At 34.8% G+C, this 20,347-nt stretch overlaps 2 protein-coding genes across 6 annotated transcripts; both read left to right on the forward strand.

The window, feature by feature from the left end:
- Positions 1 to 511: 511 nt before the first annotated feature.
- LOC144564199 (Ta11-like non-LTR retrotransposon) lies at positions 512 to 6,721 on the forward strand. 2 transcript variants are annotated; one of them, XM_078313758.1, is made up of 2 exons: positions 512 to 1,254; positions 6,231 to 6,721. In XM_078313758.1, the coding sequence occupies exons 1-2, from the start codon at positions 630 to 632 to the stop codon at positions 6,269 to 6,271; spliced, it is 666 nt and encodes a 221-aa protein (XP_078169884.1). In that variant the 5' UTR covers positions 512 to 629; the 3' UTR covers positions 6,272 to 6,721. The 2 variants fall into 2 exon arrangements, with proteins under 2 accessions (XP_078169884.1, XP_078169883.1); XM_078313757.1 differs by lacking the exon at positions 6,231 to 6,721 and adding an exon at positions 1,939 to 2,180 and having other exon boundaries at positions 512 to 1,305.
- Positions 6,722 to 11,762: 5,041 nt separating this feature from the next.
- On the forward strand, positions 11,763 to 18,800 carry LOC144564198 (uncharacterized). Of its 4 annotated transcripts, none has more exons than XM_078313752.1 (5): positions 11,763 to 11,831; positions 13,328 to 15,100; positions 15,831 to 16,048; positions 16,962 to 17,182; positions 18,110 to 18,800. In XM_078313752.1, the coding sequence occupies exons 2-5, from the start codon at positions 15,032 to 15,034 to the stop codon at positions 18,421 to 18,423; spliced, it is 822 nt and encodes a 273-aa protein (XP_078169878.1). In that variant the 5' UTR covers positions 11,763 to 11,831; positions 13,328 to 15,031; the 3' UTR covers positions 18,424 to 18,800. The 4 variants fall into 4 exon arrangements, with proteins under 4 accessions (XP_078169878.1, XP_078169879.1, XP_078169880.1 ...); XM_078313753.1 differs by lacking the exon at positions 11,763 to 11,831 and having other exon boundaries at positions 13,035 to 13,477; positions 13,855 to 15,100; XM_078313754.1 differs by lacking the exon at positions 11,763 to 11,831 and having other exon boundaries at positions 13,050 to 13,477; positions 15,039 to 15,100.
- Positions 18,801 to 20,347: the final 1,547 nt, after the last annotated feature.

Here is a 20,347-nt window from a genome sequence, read left to right on the forward strand (position 1 = left end):
AAGGATATTCGCTATAATTTAACCTTCCAATGTTATGAATGTTCACTATTATTTATTCATGCTCCAGAAAGTCATAATAAGCACTGCCTTCTTTAAAAGTAAATAACCGGTGAAAGATTTCTATAACTAGAACAAGGGTAAAATAGGAAAATATATACTCTGACAATGGATAATTAACTCCATGGGTAAATAGAAAAGAGTTAACAAAGTTAAAGGATATATTAGATATAATAAAGACTTGAAGGGTAAATAGAAAACTGAACAAGTTTTCAGGGGTAAATAAGAAATTAACCCAAAAAGAAAAGATGGAGAAAGAGTAAAATGGGTAAGTTATAATTTTAAAATAATTTTTATTTGAATAATCAATAAATTGGATAAATTTGTGATTTTTTGAAATTTAGAAGGGTAAATATGATATTATGAATTTTAGAGGGGGAAATACGTAATTTCAAGGTTTTTGAGGGGGATACATGAAATTCTCCTTTTCTTTTCTTTTTTTTTGTCAGGGGACTCGGGTGTGCTCTGAAGAATTCAGATCCTCCCCGGTACCATAATAGGGACTCTCATCACCGTCGAGCTATATCCCCTTCCGACCACCGCCGCCTCCTCTCACTCTCTCATCTGAGCAAATGGTTATATTTAATCCTCGTCCGACAGTGACGTTTACCCCATCTCAGGCGAGCATAGAGATGGAGGAGACTCTTCTCCGATGTTTAGTTTTGAAGGATAAGCAAAACTTTGGAGCAAGTTACTTAGAATCTCATCTGACAAAGCTATTTCCGGTTCCGAACTGGGACTGGATTGCTCGTAGACTTACTGATGACACTTACTTAATAGAGCCTCCTGATGCAGAGTGGAGATCCCTAGCTATTTCCAAAGGGAAGATCTGGCTGGGCGATGAATGTTTTCCGATAGATCCATATGAGCCTCGTCGTCATGATGGGTGTATCAGATTGGAACCGGTATGGGTCAAAATCCGTGGCTTACCTCCTCACCTTTGGAAGGATTTTGATGTTGAACGCCTAGTTGATGGATTTAGAGGTTATGTCATGGAAGTTGACCCAATGTCTGCTGAGCCCATAGATTTCGTGCGTATTAGATTTCTTGTAAGAGCAAGAGAAGACATTCCTAAGTGTAGGCAGCTGATGTTTGTAGATGATGATGATGATAGCAAGCAGATGTCCTATGTTCTTACTTTTGAAATTGAGGATGATCCTCAGTCAGATGTAGCTTTAGAAAGTTCTGATGGTGCCAGTAGCTCTGAGGGAAACAAATCAATTGCAGCCTGGAATTGAGGAGGAGGAGGTAATAGAGGTGAAGTGTTTGATGTAGTACCTTAGAGGATGATCAAAACACAGGGGCTTTTTCTAAGTAGCTTTTTTGGAATAAACTACTACTTCTGTTATAGCTGTTAACTCTGTGTTGCCATATGTGCTAATTTGTAGCTTTGCTTCTTTAGTACTGTATTAGGTTACTATGTAACTTCTTTTGTTTTGTATTAGGTTACTTTGTATTGGTATCAGTAGTATGGTATCATAACAACTATGCTGATATCTGAATGAAATCGGTGGGGTTTACCCACTTTTGTAAAAAGAAATATATATATATCTAATTATTTTTGGGACCACAATTGTGATTTTGCACTGATACCAACCTTTTCAATGGTTTGTTTTTCCTGCTATGAAGAAAATTCTTCACACTAGTTTATATATCAGTCTTTGTTGTAATCTTAATGTAGTTGTGTTCTCAATTTTGAATGGGAAATGTAAATGACTTATGCTGGTAATTTATATTTACTGGGTTATCATACATGTATGGGTAGTGTTGTCCCTATTTCAGAACAATTATGACTCACATGGGGAAGTTAATTTGTAAACAATCAAATTTCTTTAATTAATTCTACTTTATTGATTATATAAAGGCTTTCCTTGTTTTCAGTTTTAACAGGAAATTGTTATGAGAGGGTTGCAACAACCAATTACTGGACTTTGATGGGATGAGCACGGTGTTGCTGGCAATTTGTTATTGTGCTAGCAAATGAACCAGTTGCAGTGAAATGAGGTTACTGTTTTGTTGAGGTTAACCCCCAGGTTAGCACAAAAAATATATTTTAGTGTTTTGTACATGTGAGAATCAAATCATTTGCTTTTTGCTCCTACAATTTGAGTTTATTGAAATTACTAAGTTTACTGATACTCTGTGTTATCACTTTTATAGGCCATTTCTGGTAGAGGTGCTCATACCGAACTAGGCAAACCAAAGTTATAATTCGGTTTCAAAAATAGAACCGAACCGAATCGATTTAGCATTGCAACCGAACCGAATTGAACCAAAGTTTTATTTCGGTTTGTTCAGTTCAAACCGAAATATATTAATTTTTTATTTAAAGCAATTGATTTATAATAAACTGAAATATATTAAGAAATAAACCGGGGTATTAAAAATAAACTGGAATATTAAGAAATAAACAAAAGTATTTAAAGCAATTGATTAAGAAATAAAACCGGAGCGGTCCGGACCAAATTCATAATATATAAAATTCGGTTGGTTCAGTTATTTCGATTTTGAAAATTTCCAAACCGAACCAAACCAATAAACCGGAAAAACTGAACTATTTGATCCAAACTAATTCGGTTCGGTTCAAAACTGACTAGACCGGACCCAATGAACACCCCTAATTCCTGGTTTCAGCTCATGCTAAAAAAATGGGAACTGTAGGATCATATTGAAACTGACTGCATAATATTACTTTTCCTGTTTGTCAATTATATTCTGTGACGGTTGAGTTGACTAAATTAAGTTACTTCTTAATTGGATCATAATGGCCTAGTTATGTTTAGAGTGAATACATGTGAGAGGTATTTTGGGATGCAAACATACCTGCATATCATTTGTATACTGAATTTGAATTAACAATGAACGGTTGGGTTCTTCAGGTCAATTTTAATAAACATATCAGAGATCAAAATTCATTTGGTTAATTTTCCTAATTTTTTATTTGTACGGTTAAAAAAAATACAAAAGTAGAAGGCAGTTTTGAAAATCCGAAACTTAGCATCAATGTACCCTTGCTTCTTTGTCTTGATATTTTTTATACTGACAAAGAAACACGCACTGTGTACTGAATTGTAGCAGAGAAAACACAGAATGAACTGCTGTAATTCAATTGAGAGAAACACACACTGGAGATGAACAAAACTGTAATCTTTTGTACCCCTAGACTGAACTGCTGTAAAGAAACACGCATTGTAGGTACGCAGAGCAACAATGGTACAATTCAAAAAAACGAGTGCAGTTGTCAAACGCTGCATGTTATACATTTGCTGGTCCAATAATGAAATAAATAACAAGCAATTTATTGCATGCTATAATGAAGAACAAAAGTAAATAACAAGCAATTACATCTGATAATTAAACAAGCCTTTCAAATCATCAATTTATTAATTGCGGTAAACTCAACAATTACTACCTTATCAAATGACATTTGAAATCAAGTAGGCTGGAATTTACTTGTGAACGTGCCCAGTACTCTTCGGAATTTATTAATTAGCTTGATAAATACAAAAGTTGAAGTTTACGAAACAGGAATGAGAATAAAAATCAGCATCTGAAAGTCTGCAACCATGTCACTGAAATCTTATGTTTTTATTCTAAAGCTTCTCAACCTCTTGTGTTTTTTCATACCTGTGCAATTTTAATGCAATAATTTATTAGAGTTATTAACATCGATCAGATCCCTGAATTCATATCTATAATAATAAAAATATATTACTTGACAGCCAGCTCCTAAGGATGAATAGCGACATCAACTTTGACATAGTATAATCATTATAATTCAGTTTAAAGTCATGTTTAAATAACAAAAGTAAACAAAATTTGATCCGATGATATGAACAAAATAGTGTACCAGTAATCAGTGAAAGCATTAATTATTAATTTCAAATCATTGAAAATTTAGGAGGAGAAAAGATAGAGAGAGCAAGGGCGTAGGGGGAGAAAAAAAAAGAAAGCAAAGAGGAAAAATAAGAAGAGCATACCCAGTGCCAAAAGCTCTCACACGTTGTGGGATCTGAAGAAGGGAATTTCTAGGCAATCTTTTTCTTGTATTTTTTAAGGAGGCTCATTCGAACCCAGAACCTCCAGGACACAAGGGTAAATGAAAAATTATTTTTTTATTTTCGAATTATTTTAGTACAAATCAAGCGGTAAAGAAAATTGAAAAATAAATGTATTAAAATTAACTTAAAAATTCACACATTTGACTGCTTGATTTGATACCAAATGTTAATTAACAGATATAACTTACAAATTACTCCGTTAATCTTCGTGCGGAAGCGGATCTTGCAAGCGTAGCAGTATCACTGGTTCTGCAAGGAATCACAAGCCGAAGCCGGAAGCCCTGCGTTTTCCACGACCTAAGACCTTCAAGTATTAACAGAGTGCTCTTGGTGCTCTCTTTCTTTTCTCTCTATTTTTGGCAGTCACTATTCATACGTTTTTCTACTGACTTATTAAGAGAGAGATATGGATGGTTTATATAAAACCAATGCACCTATTTATAAAGGGTCAGCACCTCTTCATAACGGGTCACAGTTTTGGATTCGGGTTTACCATAACGGGCGTACCATTCAATAAATCCAACACCAAATAAATTCAAAAAGTTATAAATTTTATATGTAAATGCACAACTAATGAAGTAGATCGGTTTGGATCAACCGTTTGAAGTCGATTCGATAGATTTTGGAGTTGATGTTATATAGGCTAAAATGACACTGATGTCATACTAGCCATACTCTTAATATGGAGTCTGGCTAGTATGACATTGGTGTCACATGACACTAACTTCAAAATTGATTGAATAGACTTCAAATGATTAATCCAAACCGTTGAAACCAATTTAATTTACGAGTGATGAGTTTACATGCAAACTTAATTTTTATATTTTCGGGTTATTTTAGTATCAAATCAAGGAGTAAAAAAATTGAAAAATGAATGTATTAAAATTAACTTAAAAACTCATGCATTTGATCGCTTAACTTGATACCAAATAAATTCAAAAAGTTATAAATTTTATATATAAAATAATATAGATCACATCTAACGGTTTTATTTTGAGTTTTAAATTTTGAGTTATTAAAGTTTTAAAAAATAAAAACATGATGGAGACATAAAAAATAGAGGCATTTAAATCTCCTCGTGATATAATTATATTCATAATATACAATAAAAAATCAACAAATTAGGTAAATTTACGATCTTACTGATTTTTATTAGTAATAGTTGAATAAGAACAATACCGACAATTCCACCTCAAGTTATAGTGAGTTAGTGACCACATATCTGACCGCATTACGGAGTGACGCCTCAGGCTCTCAGCGACCACATATTTGACCGCATGTTGGAGTGCCATCAGAAATCAGAAATGAAAGCAAAACCTTCATCGATTCTCGGGAGGAAGACCGGGTCAGGACTAAGGAGAACTTTGCTTTTGAATAAAAAGTAGTGAAAATATCTGTGTTTAATTGAATGTGGTAGGTTAGGTACTTAGGTCATAGATCTTATCACTGTCGCTATATCCCCCCTGCAACCATCGCCGCCTCCTCTCACTGTCTCACCTGATCAAATGGATGAACCTCGTCGACGTCGTACTCCGATCGCGAGGCTTACCCCAAATCAGATTAGCATAGAGTTGGGGGAGACTTATCTCCGCTGTTTACATTTGAAGGATGAGAAACACTTTGGAGCAAGCTACTTACAATCTCATCTGACAAAGCTATTTCCGGTTCCGAACTGGAACTGGATTGCTTGTAAAATTACTGATGACAGTTTCATAATAGAGCCCCCTGATGCAGAGTGGAGATCCCTAGCTCTTTCCAAAGGGAAGATTTGGCTGGGCAATGAATGTTTCCCAATAGAGCCATTTGATCTTGAACGTCATGATGCCCGTAACACATTGGTGCCGGTATGGGTCAAAATCCGTGGCTTACCTCCTCACCTATGGAAGGATTTTGATTTTGAACGTCTAGCTGATGAATTCAGAGGTTACTTCATAGAAGTTGACCCGACATCTGCTGAGGGCGTAGATTTCGTGCGTATTAGATTTTGTGTAAGAGCAATTGAAGACATTCCTAAATGTAGGCAGATAACTATTTTCGATGATGATATGAAGCAGATGTCCTATGTTCTTACTTTTGAAGTTGAGGACGATCCTCAGTCAGGTGTTGCTTTAGAAAGATCTGAGGTCAAAAAATCAATTGCAGCCTGGAATTGAGGAAGAGGAGGAAATAGTAAAGGAATGAAGTGTTTGATGCAGTAGAGGATGATCAAAACACGGGGCCTTTTTCTAAGTAGTTTCTTTGAAGAAAACTACTACTTTTGTTATCACTGTTAATTCTGTGTTGCCATGCTGATTATGTAGCTTTGCTTCTTTAGTTCCGTATTAGGTTACTATGTAACTTCTTTTGTTATGTATTAGGTTACTTTGTATTGGTACCGGTCGTTTGGTACCATAACAACTATGCTAATTTCTGAATGAAATCAATGGGGTTTATCCACTTTTATCAAAAAAATCAGATATATCTAATTATTTCTTGGACTGCAATTGTGATTAATGGTTTGTTTTTCCTGCATTGAAGTACTTAATTCTTCACACTAGTTTATATATCAGTCTTTGTTGCAATCTTAATGTAGTTTTGTTCTTAATATTGAATGTGAAATGAAAATGACAGGCTCTGGTAATTTATATTTACTGGGCTATCATGCATGTCTGTGTTGTATTTCAGGATAATTATGACTCACATGAGAAATATAATTTGCAAACAAGCAATTTTTTTTTAATTAATTCTACGTTATTTAGGTTTTTGTTGTTTTCAATTTAAACAGAAAATTGCTATGAGAGAGTTGCAACAACTAAATACTAGACTTTTGGATGAACACATTGTTGTCACTACAGATTTTGGTTCATTCCAGGTGAAGGAACTATCTGTTTGTTTAGAGATTCTGCTAGCAAATTAACAGTTGCAGTGAAGAGAGGTTTCTGTTTTGTGAGGCTAACAGCCAGGTTAGCACAATAAATATATTTTAGTGTTTTTTGTACATGTGAGAATTAAATAATTTGCTTTTGCTCCTACAATTTGAGAGTTTATTGAAGTTACTTAGTTCACTGATACTTGAGTGTTAGAACTTTTATAGTTCATTCCTGGTTTCAACTCATGCTAAAAAAAGGGACCTGTAGGATCATATTGAAATTGACTGCAAAATATTAATCTTTCTGTTTGTCAATTATATTCTGTGACTGTTGAGTTCACTAAATCAAATTACTTCTTAATTAGGAACATAATGGCGTAGTGTGTATAGTGAATACATGTGAGTGGGGTATTTTTAGGATGCAAACATACATACATATCATTTGCATAAATGAATTTAGTTACACAATGGAGGAGCACATGGTGTTTTTCATGGATGCTGAGTAATATTTTGTTGCGGAGGCATCTTAGTCATCAAGGGCGGAGGCAGGATTTGATTGAATGGGGGTCAAAAAAAAATTTTCAATTAATGGTGAGTCAGAGAGATATAACATAAAACGGTAAATTTCTCCATAAGTCACTAAACTTTGTACTTTGTCACGAATTAGTCCATGTGATTCTCCATGTGAGATTTTTTTATCTTTTTAATTAAAAAATGATCTAAAATATTAGAAGTCCTCCAAATTATACACAATTAATTTTTTTTTAAAAAGAATGGAGTCAATATTATAAAATTTCATAAAAAATATGGGAGTCAATTGGGGGTCAATTTTTTTGTACATGTAGCATTTTAATTTATTTATAGAACAAAAGGCATAGTTCATTATCAGTTTTTTTTTTTTTTAAAAAAAAGGGGCCCATTCTATTAAGCTATCTCCGCCTCTTTTAGTCATGATCACGTACAGATTCCTTTCATGCAAAACTCAAAAACTATAGAAAGCATTAAACTTCTCAAGTTCTTCAAAAAATGCTCATTTAAAAATTAGCTTTCATCATCTGTTATTTGATTTACTTTGATTGCTTTTCGAATCTCAAATGCAATTAAGCACAGTAAATTTTTAACTGTGCAAGAACATTTCGCACGCACCATGCTCCATGCAGATTCTTCTCAAACATTCAAAAGTTTTTATTACTAAAGAAAAATATTGTTAATAAGAAACCTCAATCCTCAAGTAGCCTTACTGGCTCTGTTCCCATGAATTGAATGAAAAAATAAATTTGCTTAAATTAACTAAGGGCTCAATGTAGGCCTAGTCCAAAAGGTAAGCCCAGTAAAAACCTTAGGCCCAATTGTCAAAGATCGAAGACAAAATCGACCATATCTTTTCCGACTTGGGCGAACAACACTTTGTGATTATTATTTTTTTTGTCGATCAGAAGCTTCAGTTCAAGCTTGTCATTGGTGATAGTCATTGTTGAATAGACTGATGCGACTTGCGAGTAGTAATGGTTAGATAAATTTCAATTTGAGGAATATTTATATATAGGATAAACATGAATGCCTTAATTTCTTTCAAAAATAAAAAAATTTAATTCCTTAATGGTGCGAATTTTTCATTTTCTTTATTTGTCCGTTTGACGATCAGTATCCTCAAGCACTTAATTAGCGATGCAACCTTTCGACTGCGAGTCACAAGGGAATAATTAATTAATAAAAAGGAATGTTAATTAATTCTTAGGAAATTGAGGCATTTTGTAGCAGGAATTGATGCTTTGGATTGGTATTTAGTTATGAATATTTTCACTTGTTTCATTTTTTTGGACCCATAACACATCATCCTTTTTTTCAACATGTTCAACGACTTTGATTTACACTATTAATATAAATTAACATATATAGTTTGAAGCTTGGTTTTGCATTTTACAAGTGACAAGTGATATTATCTTTTTTGCCATAATAATAAAAAGTTATGAGTGAGGTCATGGTACCTGAGATGGATGTTAGTGTACTTTAAAGGGTGCTAATTTTTTTTAATGAAGTATATTAAAATTTAATTAGTTTTTTCTTCTCTAAGTTTTTATATAGTTTAACTTCTATCAAAAAATATTAAATATTTACTTGTAGCCTAGTAGTTAAAGTTGTTTATTGCATTCCTTTTTAGAATTTGAGTTCAAAACCAACCCACCACATTATTTATTTTTCAGTCTTTTATTTAATTTTCTAGTTTCGCTCTATACAAAGCACAGATTGGTCCATTTTGTTTACAAAATTCAAATGATATCTCGCCAACCTTAACATCTACATTACTTGCAATATCGGCCGTATAAATTCTGAAATGAATACATTGTCAGACAGAGAAAAAAATGAATGTATATATTATCCGTAAAGTGGAGAAAAGTTTAGATCCGATGTTCATAGAAAATAAATTTGAGTATCGGAGCCATCCAATGCGTTTGAAAATTTATGTATATAGATTTTAGAATGAAACGCGCACGAAAATGTATCGCACAACTCTGATGCTCATCGGATCCTAATTTGCTCACGAGCATCGGATCCAAACTTTCTTTACTTCTGCGGGATCAATTGTGAAATCCCGTGTCCTTCAAATTTAGATAAGTAAGAAATTAAATTAAAGATATTATCATGCTACCCAAAATTAACTTACTCTAGGAACATTTAGGGCATGTTCGGCGTTTAAATGGAATGGGAATGGTAATTGAATTGATTTTTACTGTGCTCGTGGGAAAAAAAAAATTCAGTCTAAGTGAATTTTTTTTTCCCACGCGCACAGTAACGCACCGAACAGGCCCTTAAGTGGTATTATATTTTGATATCAATTTGATTCTTAATTTTTTTTTAAATTTGATATTTATTCCATCGACCATATATTTGACCGCTTTCCTCACAAAATAAAAATATTTTAACCGCATTATGAAGTGTCGCCTTTGATTCTTTTTTTTTGGTTGAAAGCCCATAAGCGATTGCATTAATTAAATGATTTACAAAGTAGCTATTACATAGACTTTTTTTGTTAAAATTAAAAAAACATTAAAAAACATTAAAACATATACATTAAGCTACTTGTACAATCATCTAATTTGCTATGTCAGAAAATAAAATAAACGTGAAGTCAGAGAATGCGAATTGGTCTATTCGCGCTCGAATAACAAGTAGGTGGGCCTTCCGATTTTCTTCTCTGAGAATGTAGACACAGCAGTAATTTCTACGAGTTGCATATCCCGCGGACTATGCTGCATCGAACTCTTTCTTGAGGACGAAACGTCATCTTCTTTCTAAATTCGACGCTGCCTAGAGGAGTTCACAACCGAGAGGCACTGAATCAAACCGGATCGGAACAGTCACCACTCAGAGAGGAGGAAGAAAAGGGCACTGAGTCAAACCGAACTAGGACATTCACCACTCAGCCGAGATGGCATTGAATCAAACCGGAACCAAAAACTGAATCAACCGGATCAGGACAGTCACCACTCAAGGAGGAAGAAGAAGAAGAAGAAGAAAGAGAGAAGGAAGGAGACAACTCTTTGTGTTCTCGTCATCGGCAACAACCAAAATACATATCTTATTCATATATAGATATAGTAGATATTACGGGGCGGAATGAATTCACAAACCCTCAGTCGAACCCGGAGAGTCGAAGTGAATGAAAAAGACAACAAGCGGCAGAATCCTTAAACGAATCCATCCGCTCAATTGAGACGAAGCACGATGAACCGGGCAAACGAGGGGGGACGGATGGAGGCACGAGGTGGAGCAACCGGTCCCGAATCGACTCTCAAACCTTCAGCTTCGTTTCACCCTCTAAATCCTCTTTTTTTCCTTTTATGCGGAGAACTCTAGGAGTGGAGCGGAGCCGCCTCTGATTCTTAATGACTACATATTTGATACATTATGGAGTATGAACTACAGGGACAAATGAATAGTTCGAATTCAGTTCGGTGGGATCAAAAATTCCTAATTCAAATATAATTAGATATAATTTGTGAATGATTCGATATAAGAAGAAAGCAAAAAAAAAAACACCCAAAGAAAAAAAATATTTAAAAAAGAATTAAAAAAAAATCGTATTTTTTTCGCAAATAATTCGTTATTCGCGAATAAAACGTGATTTTTATTTTTTTGGGTTTTTTTCCTTTTTTTTTGACTTCCTTGTTATACTAAATTATTTTCAAATTATAACCGAATCACAAATTTTTAATCCCACCGAACTGAACCCAAACTATTTGTTTTTCTTAGAGACCACATATTTTACCGCATGTAGGAGTGCCATGAGAAATCCGAAAAGAAAGCAAGACCTTCATCGATTCTCGAGTGCGTATCCTCTGAGATATCTCAACTTTTGCGTGACCAATGTGTCCGGTGCCTATTCGGGGGTGATGTAGGGATTAGTATTATGGAATTCTCATCCTCTGAGATATCTCATATTTTGAGTGACTTTTTGGAAAATTTCAACCGTTGCAATATGTTTTGTGCGAATCTTAAAGCTCAAATAATACTGCCCCCATGTCACCCCGAATAGGCACCGGACACGTCCGTCATGCAAAATATGAGATATCTCAGAGGATACGCATTCAGTATTATTATTGCTTTGAGATTCGTGCAGAACGTATTTAAACGGTTGGAATTTTCCATAAAGTCACGCAAAGTTTGAGGTATCTCAGAGGATATGAATTCTCGATTCTCGGGAGGAAGACAAGGGGTCAGGAGAACTTTGCTCGAAAGAAGGGATGGTGGGACCAGCAATGAAGAGGGGACTGGAGGGAAGGGAGTGGTAGCGATCCAGACTCTAGAGAGCAGCAGTGATTGAATGGAGCGGATATGTCTTCGTAGAACTGGAGAGGAATTTAGTAAGTTACTTTTTCAGAATATTAATTGGATGTTGCTTTTGCATAAAAATTAAAAAATTATGAAAATATCTTAATTTTTCTGGGGTATGCTTTTAATGTGGTAGATAGATTAAGGTCATATACTCATATATATCTCATGACCGTCGAGCTATATTCCCTTGCAACCATCGCCGCCTCCTCTCACTCTCTCACCTGAGCAAATGGATATACCTGGTCGACCTCGTAGTATCACCGTGACGCTTCCCCCAAGTCAGACGAGAGATGAGTTGGAGGAGGGTCTTCTCCGTTGTTTACATTTGAAGGATGAGAAACACTATGGAGCAATCTACTTGCAATCTCATCTGAAAAAGCTATTTCCGGTTCCGAACTGGGACTGGATTGCCCGTCAAATTACTAATGACAGTTTCATAATAGAGCCTCCTGATACAGAGTGGAGGTCCCTAGCTCTTTCCAAAGGGCAGATCTGGCTGGGCGATGAATGTTTCCCAATAGAAGCGTTTGATCTTTATGCTCATAATGCCCGTACCTGTAACATATCGGTAATGGTATGGGTCAAAATCCGTGGTTTACCTCCTCACCTCTGGAAGGATGTTGATTTTGAACTCCTAGCTGATGAATTTAGAGGTCATTTCGTGGAAGTTGACCCAACGTCTGCTGAGGGCATAGATTTTATGCGTGTTAGATTTAGTATAAAAGCAAGAGCAGACATTCCTCCACGTAGGCGGATGAAGTTTGTAGATGATAATGGGAAGCAGATGTCCTATGTTCTTACTTTTGAAATTGAGGACGATCCTAAGTTAGATGCAGCTTTTGAAAGAGTTAGTGGTGTCAGTAGCTCAGACTGCAACAAATCAATTGCAGCCTGGAATTGAGGAAGAGGAGGAAGTAATAGAGGAATGAAGTGTTTGATGCAGTACCTTAGAGGATGATCAAAACACAGGGGCTTTTTCTAAGTAGTTTCTTTGAAGAAAACTACTACTTTTGTTATAGCTGTTAGTTCTGTGTTTCCATATGTGCTGATTATGTAGCTTTGCTTCTTTAGTTCTATATTAGGTTACTTTGTAACTTCTTTTCTTATGTATTAGGTTACTTTGTATTGGTACCAGTTGCTTGGTACCATAACAACAATGCTAATTTCTGAATGAAATGAGTTTTACCCTCTTCTATAAATTTTTTTTATATATATCTTATTATATGTGGGACTGCAATTGTGATTAATGGTTTTTTTTCCTGCATTGAAGTACTTAATTCTTCACACTAGTTTATATATCAGTCTTTGTTGTAATCTTAATGTAGATTTGTTCTCAAGTTTGAATGTGAAATGAAAATGACATATGTTGGCAAGTTATATTTAGTGGGTTATCATACATGTCTGTGTTGTGCTGTCCCTATTCCAGGACAATTTTGACTCACATGAGGAAGTTAATTTGCAAAATAGCAAATTTCTTTAATTAATTCTACTTTATTGATTATATTTAGGCTTTTGTTGGTTTCAGTTAACAGAAAATTGCTATGAGAGAGTTGCAACAACCAATTACTGGACTTGGATGGGATGACCACGGTGTTGCTGGCAATTTGTTTTTGTGCTAGCGAATGAACCAGTTGCAGTGAAGAGAGGTTATTGTTTTGTTGAGGTTAACCCCCAGGTTAGCACAAAAGACATATTTTAGTGTTTTGTACATGTGAGATTCAAATCATTTGCTTTTGCTCCTACAATTTAAGAGTTTATTGAAGTTACTTTGTTTACTGATACTTGAGTGTTAGGACTTCTATAGGCCATTCCTGGTTTCAGCTCATGCTAAAAAACGGGACCTGTAGGATCATATTGAAACCAACTGCAAAATATTAATCTTTCTGTTTGTCTATTTTATTGTGTGATGGTTGATTGGACTAAATTTAATTACTTCTTAATTAGAAACATAATGGCACAGTTATGTTTAGAGTGAATTCATGCAATAGGAGTAATTGGGATGCAAACATACCTGAACATCATTTGTATGCTGAATTTAGTTACACAACAGAGGAGTAAATGGTGTTTTTCATGGATACTGGTAATGGGTTTGTTGCAGAGGCATCTTTTCATGGATACATACAGGTTCCTTTCATGCTAAACTCAAAACTATAGAAGGCATATCAACCTTTTTGAAATGTCCCTAAAACACTGAAAAATATTCATTTAAATTTAGCTTTCATAAGCTTTTATTTTATTTACTTTGATTGCTTTGTTCTATCTCAAATGCAATTAAGTATAGTGTATTTTTTAACTGTGCAATAACATTTCCCATGCACCATGTTCCATGCAGATTTTTCTCAAACACTGAAAAATTTTATTACCAAAGAAAAATAATCTTAACAAACCTTAAGTAGCCTATATACTGGCTCTGTTCCCATGAATTGAACTGGAAAAGTAAATTTGTTAAATTGAAGGTTTTTGGCACCTGTAAAATTTAGTAGGGGCCAAGCTGAAATCTTAGCCCCAAATGTCAAAGCAAGCACAAAATTAAGACAATTATTCAAGAAAACTCTAGCAATGTAATTAACCCTTTTGAGTTGTGTGGTAATTATTTTTCATTACTAATATTATCTAATTTAGTTTAAAGGATACTATGATTTGTTGAAATAATTCATGTGTGCCCTGTGAAAGAAACCTGATAAAGCTTATACAATGAAAAACCACACTGAACAAAAGTAAATAAGAAAGAAATAATACTAATAAATGAAAGGTAAGGAAGAAGCTAAGTGCAAGAATGGAAAGTCTTGGTTAAATAGTGTTTAACTGCATTAATAGAATATAATAGGATCCAACAGTTGAAAACACATTGCGTTCGTCTTTTGTTTAGTAACGGCATAGTGTTAGATCATTTGTTACATAATTCATGCAAGCCCTGTAAATAAGACCTGACAAAGGTATAAAACAAAGAGCCACACGGGGAAAAAAAATAACATAAACATATAATAAAAAATATGGAAAGAAAGGTGAGGAAGAAGCTAAGGGTATAGATGGGAAGTTTTTATTTAGTAATGATGGACGCTGTAGATAGATGATAATATGATTCAATGGTTGAGAATACATTACTTTGCACCAAAGTGACCTCTGCTATATAAATTAGATCATTAAGTTGCCCCATTGCTTCTCTTTCTAACCCTAGTACCTTTCTAGATTTACTTCTTTTCCTTAATTTTATTCCTGTTGAATCCCCATGGCAGAAGATCAAACAACGTGCAGCAAAGTTGAGGGCTTGAATCAGTCTGATATCGATCAAGAATGGGTTCTTCTCTTTTCTCGTCTCCTTCTCTACTCCCTTTTCTATTTAATATACAAGAAAAGATTAGATTGGAAATTTATTTATTTTTTAATTATGGAAGTAGAAAATTCACAATCAACTAAAATTTATTTTTAAATGGCTATCTGCAACCCGATTGGTTGAATTAATTGCCAATAATTTTTTTTTTCCAGTCTTGAAAGGCCCGCGATCGAGGAACTAGATCTTAATTATGGATCGGTTTTAGTTGTATGCATAATTCTTGGAGAACTGGAAGATCTATAGAATTCTGGATCGTTTTTAATCGGATAAAGAACTCTTGGAAAAATAAAAGTCTCCAATTTATTATATATTTTTGATAGAATTTATACATGAAATATTAGCTTGGGAGATACTTAACCAGATCTATATGGTTCTTCGAAGGACAAATTATCCACCTAGCTAGTAATTCTAATTGTACAACACCAAGAAACTCAACAGGTCAAAAACCGAAAAATGATTGGAAATTTTAAAAAGCTGTTTCTCACTCCTCAAAGTAGAAGGAAAATCGGGAGTAGCTAAAATCTAGCTAATATAGTTGATTGGTTCAGAATAGGATGGTCACCAATTTAAAAGTCATCTAAATCCAGGAATTTGTATTAATATAACTTCTCTCAGATAATCTATGTAAACTACATATCCCATCTCTCTTTGGTAATCCCCATCTCTATATTATATTTCTTTTGTGAATTTGTAGCTGAAACAACTGCAAACTCCAGTCATGCATGCGTCCGGATGCCAGAACTTGCAATGTGAGTTTAACGATTGTAAAAAAATCAAGAGAATTTTCACTCACAGCACAAATTGCAAGGTACGCATCTACGGAGGTTGCAAGATGTGTGAGACATTGTGGTTCCTCATTTCATTCCATGCGAATTCCTGCTCTGCTTCCAACTGTGCAGTACCAACGTGCAAGTAAGTACTGTGATTCACAACTTTTTAAAGTTCATTTTTGTGATGTCACACGCACAAAAAAAGAAAAAGAATGCACTGCAAATCTCTATTAATTAATAAAATGAGATGCTGGTATGGAGAAAAAGGCATAAAAATTTAGACCTACAGGTGATGCTTCTTTTTATTCTACATCTATTTGATACTTTTTTGAGTTTTGACTGCCTATCGTCAGAATTTGTGCTTGTTAAAAATATAAAATTCTAGATTTTTTGCTATCTATCATTTGGATTTTATGCAAACAAAATTAGGCTGAATTTATAATTTCTTTGATCATCCATCACTAGCCCGTTAAAACTAGAACATTAATGTTTTCAACCATTTGATGGATTGCCAAATGATGTACACACCTATCTAAATGATGCATAATACATTTGTACCAAATCAATGTACCATAACATTGGATGTACTCTATTTCTCTAAAAAAATGATAATACAAGGAACCTTTATACAAAATAGATGTACCACAAAAGTGGAGGTACACTATTACTGTAAAAAAATTATTTATAAGGGGGTGTATAAGATTGGTAAGGTAGATTTCAGTAGAGTTGATATGGTTTACTTCTAATGGAAAATGCTGTTGGAATCAGCATATATACTTGACTTGTTTTTAAGCTTAGAAATCAAACTGCAAATTTAGTTTTTCAAAAAAATTGCATTTATGAATTAAAATATTATATAGTGTCTACATGTTAAAACTTTTGCCTTTCTAGTTGAGGAAAACTTGTATACATATATAGTTATACACGGGACAACATGGCAATGTTGGCAACAACAACTCTACTTTGGGCAAAAAATGTTTCCCCTTATATGTTAGGCATCTTGAGGTATCCAATCAAATATAATTTTCTACTAGCCAAAAAGCAATACAATGCAGGGACTGGAGAGAGGATTTAAGAAGAATTGCAAACAATTCGTCAGAGCCGAGTAAGAGTGAGGTCCTGGGAAAGCTTCTGATGGACTTAGCCATTGGTTCAGAAGCAGATCCAAGTGCAAGGAATGAGAAAATGAATCAACTGGTTGAGCGTAAGTCTAGCAAGGGCAAGGGTTCCTTAGAAACTGGTTCTGGTTCAGGCTCAGGCATGGGTGGATCTAAAGGTTAGCCAGGTTGCTTAGCCAACCCCAAGATTTTAAATTTGTAAATAATGTATATTGAAATTTCTGTTTTTATGTAGTTTAGCCCCCCTTATAAAATGTCAAGTGCATGCTTGGAGCCTAGTGGTTTGCTAACGGGTTACCCGTGACCCGTTCCGGGTAACCCGTTAGGGGTAACGGGTAGGGCGGGTAGACGGGTAGGATGGGTACGGGTACAACCCGCAACGGGTAGACGGGTAGTTTTCCCAAAACCTCTACCCTACCCGTTTATTACCCGTACCCGTTGCGGGTTGACGGGTACGGGCGGGTTTTTTTTTTCTGTTTTTTTTTTCTTTTCTGTTTTTTCTGAATTTTTATGCTTTGAGATTCGTGCCAAATTTGAGATTCATGCCAAATTAACGGGTAGGGTATTGCACTGTATAGGGGTCAAATTTGAGATTCATGCCAAATTAAAATTGACGACTCAGATCTTATTCTACTCAGTCAGGTATTGCACTGGATCTGAATTCTAAAAGTAGGCCGCCAAAAAAATTTTGAAATTCAAATTTTGAAACGGGTCGGGTACGGGTACGGGTACGGGTAGGCGGGTAGACGGGTACGGGTAGGCGGGTACGGGTAGACGGGTAGACGGGTACGGGTACAACGGGTTTTTTTTCAAATTGGGTTGTCCGGTCCGTTTATTACCCGTACCCGTCTACCCATCTACCCGTTTGTACCCGGGCAACGGGTACGGGTACCTCGGGTAACGGGTACGGGCCGGGCAAAACGGGTTGAACCCCTAACAGGTTTAGCAAAACACTATTGGAGCCTAGTGGTTAGAATTCCACTTTGGTTGTGATGACTTGGGTTCAAATCCTAGTGACCACATATTTGTATTATTCATTTTGCGTTTCAGGCCCTCCTATCTAAATTTTCTAGTTCCACTCTCAGGTTCAATTGCAAGGAAGCAACAGGCTGAATCAGTACCGAACAAGAACAAGGTTTCACAAAAGGTACTCCTAGAACAACTAATAATGGGTTCTGGGTCGGGTTCAGGATTGGGTTCGGGTTCGGGTTCAGGCTCAGGTTCAGGTCGAAGTGCAAGGCAACAGAGAATGAAACAACGTATTGCAGAAGGATCTAGTAAAGGAAGAAACCAGATTCAAAACAAGCGGTTTGAGTATACTGCTCAGGACAAGAATATCATATGTGGTCTAACGTTTTTGACCGTATATGCTCTCTTTAGGGATATGATGAAAAAATGAAACGGCCCTATTTGATGAACATACCTCTTTTCCAACATCATGAAAACATGGTTTTTATTGTGCTCATCTAGTAGACATCTCTGTGAGCTATGTGTTGACATTTATTATGTTAAAGAAATATTTTTAGCCTTGCTGGCAAGTGGTGACAATTTGGGTGTATTAATTCGTGGATTCTGGTGCATTTAGCTTGCTTTTCTGTATGCATGTGTGTGCTTTGTATCTTTGTTTATGTCTTGTTTGAATGTGCAATTTGCTGAATTATTTGGTAGCTATGCTGGTGACAATAAGTCATTGGTGCCAGGTTTCAAGGATGAATTTATCAAAACTAAGAAAGACCACTCAGTTTTATTTTGCGCAAGTAGGATCTTTCATGAGGCCTGAAAAGATGAGCTCATAAGCTGCTGTTTCCTGCATTGCAATTATGTGCAATACAAAATATTTTGCATCTTTGTTTCCCCTGGTATAGTTGTATCTTTTTCCAGAAGAAACTTCCAGTTTTGTTTCCCTTTTCTTTCTGTTGTCATGTTATTATTAGAATAGTGTTTGTTGTGGGAACAAATTGGACCACTGGATGGTTCCTGGGGTAAAACTATAAAAGGGTAAGAAAGGAGAGGGGCATAGAGGAAGGAGGTGGCAGCCCCGTGAATTTATTCTCTGAGGTCAGAGCCACCTTTATGTAATGGCCGAGGTCCTTTTAATGGACATAAATTTTTAGATAAACGTCTTTTGTCTTTTTGTCTAGTGGTAAAGGTCAATATATATATATATATATATATTTTGTTTGAGGAAAAGTAAAGATCAATATCTTTTTGTGCGAGTTGTATATTTGAAATTCGAATGAGAAATTTTGTATAAATATTAAACAGTTGAATGACTTAATCTCTGACATGGTTGTCCTATTGTATAATTGTAAGCTCCTAATTGTGGACTCAAAACGATAATAGGACTCCAGAGTCATTTAGTGAACTTCCAAGGTCGTAATCGTTAACCGGGGATCATTTGGTTTTACGTAAGTTTCAATATATAGTTGATAATTAAGTACATACGATTGTATTTAGATTCAATATATAGTTGATCAATATAGTTGTAATTTAGATTTTGGAGTACATATGATATTCTAATATTGACAACTACAACAAAAATGAAATTATATGATGCAAACATTTACAAGTAATGATAACGTCGTATTAACATTGTCATTTTAGTAAATTTAAAGCAGAAAAAAATTAAGTAGCAAAACCTAATTCAAAAGTCATTTTATTTTATTTTAATTGTACATAAAAGTACTCTTTTGTGTAATATTAAATATGGTTTATTGTAAATTTATATAAGTCTTTTTTTTTTGTCAGATCTTGTATAAATATAATATTTTTTCTTCAATTTATTTATGCAATTTATAAGTAATTGAAGAAAGTAAACATATTTAAAAAGTAATAGGTATAAATGATTAACATTAGATAAGAAGAAATATAAGGTCTACTTCAAAACATATGCATACATCTAGCACCAATTAATCCATTCACTTCAAATGTATAGATCAGTCTAATTAATATAAGAATTTCGTTGACGACAGTACCTCACAGAGTCACAGTCCATTCAGTATCCTTGTGGTACTGGACGAGGAATTGATATCCTCCCCGTACCGTAAAAGGGAATCTTAATTTGTAGATCCAGACTGTTCTTTTAACATGGCAAGAATTTTAAAGAGGATTCTTACATTTTCAATAAGCATCATATTGAGTAAATCTAGATGGTAAAGTTGTAAACCTCACTATTCAATATGAGAGAATTCTTGTCAATTAGACGAGTACGTATTATTTTAGAGGCCGTTCGGCAAATACATAGAATAGTGGAAGAGTGAAAAAAGAAGAGACTTTTATTTCATACAATTTTAATTATGTTTGATATATTTGGAATAGTGGAA

This window comes from Carex rostrata, chromosome 13 (genome assembly GCF_964058835.1).
Source record: "Carex rostrata chromosome 13, lpCarRost1.2, whole genome shotgun sequence".
Lineage (NCBI taxonomy): Eukaryota > Viridiplantae > Streptophyta > Magnoliopsida > Poales > Cyperaceae > Carex > Carex rostrata.

Coding starts and splice junctions, on each gene's coding strand:
- LOC144564199 (XM_078313758.1), top strand. CDS start 630: ATGGTTATATTTAATCCTCGTCCGACAGTGACGTTTACCCCATCTCAG. Junction 1,255..6,230: donor AGAAAGTTCTGATGGTGCCA/GTAGCTCTGAGG, acceptor GTGTTGCTTTAG/AAAGATCTGAGGTCAAAAAA.
- LOC144564198 (XM_078313752.1), top strand. CDS start 15,032: ATGGCAGAAGATCAAACAACGTGCAGCAAAGTTGAGGGCTTGAATCAG. Junction 16,049..16,961: donor TGTGCAGTACCAACGTGCAA/GTAAGTACTGTG, acceptor AATACAATGCAG/GGACTGGAGAGAGGATTTAA. Junction 17,183..18,109: donor AGGCATGGGTGGATCTAAAG/GTTAGCCAGGTT, acceptor TTCCACTCTCAG/GTTCAATTGCAAGGAAGCAA.